The sequence below is a fragment of the Brachypodium distachyon genome, chromosome 1, assembly GCF_000005505.3.
Source record: "Brachypodium distachyon strain Bd21 chromosome 1, Brachypodium_distachyon_v3.0, whole genome shotgun sequence".
In the NCBI taxonomy this organism is placed as follows: Eukaryota; Viridiplantae; Streptophyta; class Magnoliopsida; order Poales; family Poaceae; genus Brachypodium; species Brachypodium distachyon.
The window spans coordinates 15,446,413-15,455,803 of record NC_016131.3 but is presented as its reverse complement, the minus strand read 5'-3'; the positions used below and the strand labels follow the sequence as shown (position 1 = coordinate 15,455,803).

At 48.2% G+C, this 9,391-nt stretch overlaps 1 protein-coding gene across 1 annotated transcript; it reads right to left on the bottom strand.

Moving 5' to 3' along the window:
• Positions 1 to 3,200: 3,200 nt before the first annotated feature.
• On the bottom strand, positions 3,201 to 6,778 carry LOC100830984 (CTL-like protein DDB_G0274487). The gene is made up of 4 exons (XM_014897912.2): positions 6,523 to 6,778; positions 6,178 to 6,423; positions 4,310 to 5,221; positions 3,201 to 4,222 (listed from the first exon to the last, which is right to left on the bottom strand). Exons 1-4 carry the CDS (start codon positions 6,550 to 6,552, stop codon positions 3,791 to 3,793), a joined length of 1,620 nt encoding a protein of 539 aa, XP_014753398.1. The 5' UTR covers positions 6,553 to 6,778; the 3' UTR covers positions 3,201 to 3,790.
• Between the last annotated feature and the right edge of the window lie 2,613 nt (positions 6,779 to 9,391).

The following is a 9,391-nucleotide window of genomic DNA, read 5'->3' as shown; positions in this document are numbered from 1 at the left end:
GTAACATGATGGAACCAGTGCGAAGAGACGACGGATATATATTCTAATCATTGCTTTGTAACAGTAAAACTTTATTGAGAAACTACTCCATTTGTGTCGCAATTTTGTCAAGATATGCATGTACGACACTTAATATTTTTTTCAAAAGGAGGATGCACCTATCGGTGTCTACATCAAAATAATACACACAACCTTTTCTTATTATATTATTCAACAAACCTGACAAAACGAATACAAAGATCAACCCAAAACCACCCTTCTGACGACAACTGTCGCAACCCCTATAAGCTTGATGAAGAGGGTAATCATGATCACAACACTTAATATGGGACGAAGTGAGTATTTCATATCAGAACATCTCAAGAGGTGATAACATTTCATTAGAAAATAACACTAACGTTACATTTTGTATGAACAAAAACACAACGGGTTTAAAAAACAAAAAATACGATACAAATTCTCACTAAGAAGGCAAGGCCTACTTCGGTCCATTGTTTTAACACATGAGGAAACTTGTTTTTATTTGAAGACAAAACAGAAAAAATAATATAATGTTAAAAAAGAAAACAGATTCATTTGGACACATAACTATATATCCTATGAATGACAAAACAAACCACAACATCATTATAGATAATGATTTTGCTGTGATAGCTTCGTGCATCACAACTGTCTCTCATGAAGAAAACGCAAAAGAAACTTTACTTTCGGTAAGGAGGTCCGATATGTCGGCCACATGAAATTTGCTCACCATTAACACACAAGAAAAACTTAGGGGCCTTTTGTTTTTCTGACTCTTTATTCTCTCTTATCCGGTCGACACGGTGGAGTGAAAGTTTTACCGTTGTCCTTTAGCGTTAACTGAATTATCGCAAATTTATCCTAACATTTTCTGAAACAATACGAGAAGATCCAGAGAGGGGTAACGACTAACACAGAAATCATCTGATGTAATGCAGTTAATATCCATACACCGTTGAGAAGCAAATTTTCGGAATTTACACCCAAGATATATACTGATACATGTTCTGAATTGAATTCATGTGCATCAAAACAAATGATATGTATAATTATACAGATTACAAAATTATATATTGTTTACTAATATTTCTCTTTTTGTTATATATTTTCTGTGAGAATATTTTTTATGTACTCCCGCCGGCCAGAATTATTTTGTTCTAAAGCTGCGAAGGGTAATTCCGACCGGAGGGAGTAATAATTTAAGTAAGAGATAATAATTGTACAATCTATGTTTCTTGCATTATTAAAATAGAAAAGAAAATATATGTTTCTTCTATATTATTAAAATAGAAAAGGAGTCAAAACAAGTACTGGGGAATATTTGTGTGCGGGTAACCTTCTAATTTTGTATCACCTAAATATATTTCATAAATGGTTACATGAATATCCAAGTACTAATGTATATCTTAAAAGAAAATTCTACAATGTTGTGTATCAAACCCGGGTGTATCTTATGCAGCAAGACTATATCTTAAAAGGGGATCTTAAAAGTCCTGCTCATCTCGTCTGCTGGAGTAGGTCCTCCTATGGAGGATTTGGAACCATACACATGACGTCTTGTCTTCCACGTGATGACTCCATCCGCTAAACAAACCATTGCTGCCGCGATTGGAAACATCAGGAATATATAGTCCTTTGCCTTCGATGAGGGCAACGACCCTCTTTGCAGGCCTAGGTTCTTTTCTTAGATCAGCATTTAGAGCTCGTCGTCCCTTCTAGCCCTACAATCTTGTTGGACCAAAAATTTGATCACCGAGGAAAGTGAGGTGGCAACACACCTCAAGCTGTCAAATTGATGTTTCATGAACAAGTCAACGAGAAGGAACTTCAAACACATGAAAGGGAAGCCATGAGAACTACTCGCTCAGGAGTGGACGCGACGCTCATGTCGAGATGAGGGCGCTAGGAATGCACACAGCCTAGCAAACAAGATACCAGCTAACTCCCTTATACATGATCCCCTTCTATAGAGGCGAGTAGAATTCTCGCGCAAACATGAAATTTATAGCCCTCGTTTTAAGTAGGAGTATATGTTCTGCCCGCCGAACCAAATCGAAATCGTAAAAACCCTTTTTAGGTAAACCGTAAACGGCTAAGGCATCCAAGAGAAATGCTCTTACAATTGTTACACATGTGTGTTTGTAATGATGTATCAAAACCACATAGCATAGCAAAAGACCAGCCAAAGCCAGCAGCGCAGACCCAGCAAGATGACCCAGTGGCCCAGACCAACCCAGTGCAGACCTAGCAGCCATGGCCTATTATTCATCGGTAATAGTCCTATCGAGACGTTATCGTCTTCCCAATCATGTCGAAACGCTCTCAAAAAAAAAGTCTTGTCGAGACAAGATCACGGCTCGATAATCCTTCGTCTTCTTTCTACGTGACGTATGTTCCTCGTGGACCCACATGCACCGTGGCGGAGGCAGGGACCAGGCCAGCCCTGGCCCTGCCCCCACCCCCCACCCAATGATTTTGTATTATCTTTACAATTTCATCGATGAGCTTATTATTCTTATGTTTGGTCTTCCCTGACAAATCATCCATCTGTTCTGTCCTTTCGTATATTATTTCCTGCCTCCGCTGCACGTGCAAGCAAAGCAATGTCTTTCTTCGACGGTTTTTCTTGCAGTACACAGATTTTCGACAAAGAAGCACGCAACGAGATGACGTCGTTCTGCTGCCGGGGCGATAGATTTGGGATTTGTCGCGGTGGCAGCGCAGCCCTGAGCGTGCGTGCGTCACGAGATGGGGCGCAAAAGGCAGCGCGCACCCGGAGTAGCAAAAGGTGACAAATGCAACGGACATAAAAGGATTGCGTTGGATCGTGCTAGTATACTGATTTCTTGATTTTGTCTTTGACATTTACTCATTTAGGACGGTGCTAGAGGTCTAATCTTGATCGAGGTAGTACCACTGTTTGAGTTTGGTAGGAGTACTACTGGTTTCTCCCATTGTGCCACACAGCCAACGAAATCAAACCTTTTTCTATACGAGGATGTGACATTTCTACGGGCCTGCCGCTAGGTGCCATCCATTAGTGCATCCACCAACCTGGGCAAAGTTGTTTTTAGTGCATGTCACCAGATCAACTGGTGGCTGTTCCACTGCTATGTTTTCGTGTCCCAGTCTTTCAGATACTCTATGCATCTCGACTCTGAGGTCCAGCTACCAACACGGTCAATAAGCATTTGAAATTTCGTTTGCAAAAATACATGCACAAGGAATATCTGTAACTAATCACAGTAACTATTTTAGCTTACATCATTACATGCCTGACCTATGAAATATCCAGGCTCCTCCTGCCAGCACTAAGGACTCGTTTGGCCACTAAGTAAAGAAAGGAAAAAAACAGAGGTACTAAACTGACAGATAAAACGTGTCAAAGAATGGGGGGATTTACAGAAACACCAGAGAGAGGAGGAAAAATCGAGCTACTCCTATTTTACAAGCAAGAGGAGGAGAAGATCAACACGTGCCCACGAGTTGATAAGATCTTTTGATCTGCTGCTTCAGTCCTACGCTTCCCAGCATGGACCATGAGATTCCTTCTCCGATTCCCCCATCCCCAGTTGCCTCCCGTCCACGCGACGGCAATTGCAATGCCTGGAAGTCTCGCCTGCCAGATCACCACCGGGGGGTCAAGTCAAGTCGTCCTCTGAACCAGCATCAAGAGACCGCCCAATCCGGGCCCGGGGATCAAAATCTTAATCCAATGCATCAAGAGTAGCTGCCCCCTTGCTTGGAAAGATCGATGATGATAGTCAAGTCAGGCGGCGGAGACGTGGTGTTGCTGCTGCGCCGGGAACCTGGGAGTGGGCACGAAGGCGTCCTTCTCGGCGTCCTGCATCTTCCTCAGCCGGTCCGGGATGGTGCTGTCGAAGAGCCTGGACCCGGGGTTCTCGGCGAAGCAGACGTAGTAGCAGCCCACGCAGGCCTGCGGCAGCGCCATGCCGATCCTGGTCATCAGGTAGCCCACGTAGAAGGACAGGAGGGACACCGTGGCCGTGTAGTGCTTGTGCGTGGCGTACGCCCAGGACCCCGCCAGCGCCACGCACAGCGCGCCGCTGGTGACCCCCGTCAGGAAGCACACGGAGCTCGTGATGTCCGCGTCCGCCAGAGCCGCCATCCCCGGCTGTCGCTCGAACTGCCACCACGTGCTCCGCGACGCCTGCACGAACCCCCTCCCGTACGCCGCAATCTGAAAGATGAAATTGTGCAAGGATCAGAGCAAAGGAGAATTGTCGGCGATCGATAGTCGCCGGAGAGAAGGAAGACAGGTTCTTACGTGGACGAAGGCCCAGCTGTTGCCGTAGGTGAAGACGGCGTTCATGACGTTGAGGCAGCAGTGGGCGCAGGAGAACATGAACTCGTCCTCGCCCTCGAGGAGGTTGAGCCCGCGGGCGAGGATGCGGAGGGCCTCGATGGTGGGCACGAAGAGGGAGCCGAGGCAGGCGCTGCCGAGGTTGTAGGACAGCGCGCGCTGGAAGCTGAACTGCACGCTGGACTGCATGCCGCGGAGGTAGTAGAGCGCGATCACCCGGCTCGCCGTCAGGTTCGCCACGTTGCGCATCACCTCCGCCGTCCACGCCAGGCTCACCACCAGCGCCAGGATGGTCAGGCCGGCGAACCGGAAGTTGGCGGCGCCGATCACCGCCACGCACCACACGGAGATCCACACGAACCCGGCGGCCACCATCACGTAGGCCGGGCCGTTGAGGCCCCTGAACTTGTCGACGGGGCGCACCGCGCACTCGAACACCCGCGCCGTGAACCCGACGCGACGGGTCACCCAGCACGCGTACAGCCCGGTGCCGATGGAGAAGACGACCATGGCGACGCCGAGCCCCACGGTGGCCGGCATGGAGAAGCACATCAGCATTGCGCCCACGGCCAGCGTGACGCCGAAGCCCGACCAGAGGATCACACGCACCATGGCGCGCGGCCATGCGCGGACCGCCTTCTGCCACGCGAAGGCCAGCACGATGCTCAGCGCCACGGCGCCCTCGACCGGGGGAAGCCACTCGCGGAGCAGGCTGCTCTCCACGCGCGCGCTGCGGGATCGCGGGTGCTGCACGATGTCCTTGACGGCGTGGAAGACGAAGAAGCCCACGGCAAAACCCGCCGCCGCCAGGTGCAGCAGGAAGAGGCATAGCGAGATCTGGTTCGTGTACACGCGCGAGTTCAGCGACGCCAGCGGCTGCAGCAAATTAACGCAAAACACGAAAATCAAATCAACCAATTTTTTACATGAGCTAAACGGTAATGCTGGATTACTGGCAATAGATTATAGGCGCCGCCTATGGAATATTCCAGTTGCAAATAAAGTCGTGAACAAAGATTCGATTCGATTTCCGGGTACATTCCAGAAAGGTATTTTACTTTAAAAAGTTCCCCGTGACTCCTTGGGTAGATTAAAGTAAAGTGATACGTTAGGCGGCGCAACATCGATTTGATTGAGAAATCGTCTCAAACACTACCATCGCTGCTGCATTGCTCTACACAGAGATGAGAATTTTGAGTTTTGTACAGAACTGCTCCATTCGGTGATGAATTATTTGGTTGTTGATGTGAGCTGCAGTGGTACGTACTATAGTCGAAATGGCTCAACTTACACGAATCATCAATGTTCTGCCAAATAAAATACTGGTGTTCTGCTTATTTTAATCCCCGAGACCAAACGCAACTGTCAGTATCAAATTACTCCATGATGCAACCCCAGTATACTTTTTAACAATAAAAAAAGTAGTATCATGATGTCAATGTAGCACAAGCACAAGCATAATTCCACCCATATGCACAGTTTCTTATGTGGAAATGTCAAATAAGACGAGGAGTATAGGTCTCTGCAAAATAAGTACTCGTACACACAATGGTAACCCAAACCAAGCAGTCGTACCAAGCGAAATTATTGTAGGAGTACTTGCGTACTACCAACCAGCCCGGGGCCGGGCAACAGCCGATCGCACTCCACACAAGCACACATGTCGTAAAAGCCTCGAGCTTATCTAACTATATTTATTTATAACTAATATAATCTAGCAAATCCGATTAAAAAATTATGTTGATAAAAAAAAGAGGGTCAAGCAGCAATCGAGCGGTTTTCTTACTCTTCTCTAATCTTAATCAATGGAGTAGGAGGAGGATAGGAGTTACCTGTGGTGGGGTCAGCATGACGGGCTGGTACGTGGCGACGGGGGGCGGGTCGGCGCCGCCGGAGGCGACCGACATGGGCGGCGGCGGCGCCTGCGTTGTGACCTGCAGCGGCGCGGGCGGCCGCTGCGTCTGCAGCATCCTCGCCGTCGCGGGCGCCGGCGCCTCCTGCTCGTCCACTACCACCACCTTCACCTCCCTCTCCTCCGGCGCCGACGCCCTCCCTCTACCACCCCGCTCCGCATCCCCCTGCAACCGCAGATTCAGAAATCAGAACCCGACCGGCGGTTGATTCGAACCAGATTAACGAAGACACGGGGGGAGAAGAGAGAAGGAGAGGAAACGTACGGCGGCGTTATCGGCGGCGGCGGCGCCCATGTCGCGCGCGGGCGGCGGCGGAGGAGCTCGATCGCGGCTGCTTCGATGGGAAGCGTGATGGGGAAGCGCGGGGCAGGGCCGAGTGGTGGTCTCCAATGGAGGAGAGAGGAGGAGGGCAGAGGGAACGGGAAGGGAAGATTTGATTGGAATTGGGGAGAGACGACGGGAGAGGAGAGCCCAATCTGTGAGACTGACCGACCGTTGTTGGTGTGGCCTTTTCGCTCGTGCGGTGGCCTACGTATTGCTGGCTGCGCGAGCCGCGACTGCGTGGTGGGGCCGGCGCGGCAGTGGCTGCGTGCGCCCGCTGGTCTGTGCTGATTGGTCAAGGTGGGCTGCGCCGTTTTATTTTTATTTTATTTTTTCGTACGGTTTTTCTTTCTAGCAACTTGCACGTTTTTGTGTTTTTTTTGTCTTTTTCGAGTATCATGACCATCCAACTATTCTCATCATTTTATATTTGTATTAATTTTGCACGAATGTCGGTGATTGGATCTGAGGTTGTTAGCATCGACTTACATAGTTAACCATTTGTTTATTTATTTACTTTACTGAAGTAGTTATTGCTGTAAAAAAAATATTTTGAGTGCGCATTGCCGTTTATTTCTCCACTTTTAGATACGGTGAAATCTTGGAATGGAATGGTATCTCCTCGTCAAGCAAATGTTATGAGCACGCAGTGGGTCGAGTGGCCTTTTTCCGATGGTTAAAATAAAAAGAACAGGGCTGCCTGCGTGGATGCATGGTCCACGTGGACCTGCCTTTGGTGGGCCAAGTACAATGGCCCTCGCATGCTGTCACCTTTGGCGTCCGACGAAACCCTCTTCTGCCCTTTCGTTTTAGCATGGATCGATGTATTGGTACTCCACTAGTAGTACTCGATCACCAAATAACTTGTGAAGCGAACGAGAGACGTTTAGCTTTTTCTCAAGCCACAAGGCAAATAAGAATGACGGAAGCAACCATGAACGTATATCGTCTGAGCTGAGAGGGTCAGGGAGTCTTGCACGACGCTTTGCTTCCTCTCAGATGAAAAGAAGGGACGGATGACTTTGGCGGAGTAAATTGCGCAGAACCGTCACATTTTGGTGACTTGTTACGAAAATCACCGATTTTGCTAATTTTCGTACAGAATCACCGCAATTCAGTGAACTTGTTGCACATAACACTGATTCTGTCGATTACGGCGTATAAGCGTGTTTCTGACACCTCGGGCACACGTGTCGGGTTGACCGGCTCAACATGGTTTTAGCGCCGTCAGTGACCTCGCGGGGTAGCTTGGCCACAGAGGCCTCCTCCATTGCAGGCAGCCACGACGGCTTCTCCCCCTCCATTTCCCCACCCCTCTTCCCCGACCTCCCCACACGCACGAGCACACGCATCTCCTCCGTTTTCCCTCCGATCCCACGGCCCGGCGTGCGCTCGAGCTAGCACGAGAGCCAGACCCTTCCGAAGCTCTCTGCCGCCACGAGCTCTCTCTCGTTTCCATGCAAGCAAAGCGGCGATGCAGGCCGCACGCGGGGGAGCGGCGGCGTTGATCTGGCGCCGGAGCAGTTCCTGCGCGAAGGAGCTGCCGCGGTTGGGGAGGGAGACGACGAGGATGAAGGGTGAAGCTGGGCGTGCGCGCGGCGGAGGTGGAGAAAGGCAGAGATGTGGACAGATCGTTTTCTAGGGACCGGATCGGGGCAGCATGTGCGTAGGTGAGATGCTTTGAGATTGCAGACCATGTATCTCTACTTTTATGAAAGACTCAAACAGTCATGTCACGTTTCCAAACTACTCCCTCCATTTCAAAATAAAACGTGTATAGATTTTTCTCATTTGTTTCAAAATATACCTCATTGTTCTTTTGGTACCCGCACCCGGTCAATAACTACTCACATCCATTTATTATTAACCCAATATGAGTGGTCAGACAGTAAAAACGAGAGATGCCTTGGTACGAGTGCACAAATATATATATATATATTTTGTGCATCACTAGTCGATTTGGCACAAATCGTTATGAGCGTCTGTGTTTGTACTATGTTCTAAAAAAGAGAGTAAATTTCAAGAAACCACACTCTTTGAGGCATGCTTCTCACGGAACCACAGATTGAGCTAATTTTCTCGCGAAACCAGAGAGCTTGCGCCTAATTTTCTCAGTTCGCCCAAAACACGATTTGAAGCGCGTTTGACATGATATCTTACAAGTGGGACCCATTGTCAGGTCGCATTCCATTTATGCATTCGGCCGGCCGGCGGAGGTGTGGGGAGCAGAGCAGCCGGAAAAGCGAGAGAGGAAGAAGAAAGGGGAGAAAATGAATTAACGAAAATGCAGGGGCTGAATGCATAAATGAAATGTGACCTGACAGTGGGTCCCACCTGTAAGAAATCGTGTCAAATGCGCTTCAAATCGTGTTTTGGGCGAACTGAGAAAATTAGGCGCAAGCTCTCTGGTTTCGCGAGAAAATTAGCTCAATCTGTGGTTCCGTGAGAAGCATGTCTCAAAGAATGTGGTTTCTTGAAATTTACTTAAAAAACAAAAAAAATCAAATATGAACTATATAAAATTACATGATCAAAGATAACGGTATACTCACTCGTTGTTGTACTAAGGTTTTTACTAGCGACAGTAACATTTTCTTTAAATCAATACATACGCGATCAAATAGTCCATCCAGATGAAAAACCCTTGATAGTATCCAAACTCCGAACCTCAAAAGTGTGGCTCTTGCAAAGTCGACAAATTTATGTGCTATAATTTTTGGAACACGCGTACTGAAAATGAGCAACATTTTTAGACACGAGGCTAGCTTTTCTTAAAGACACCAAATGGAAAAGGAAAAGTAACAGAGATCTA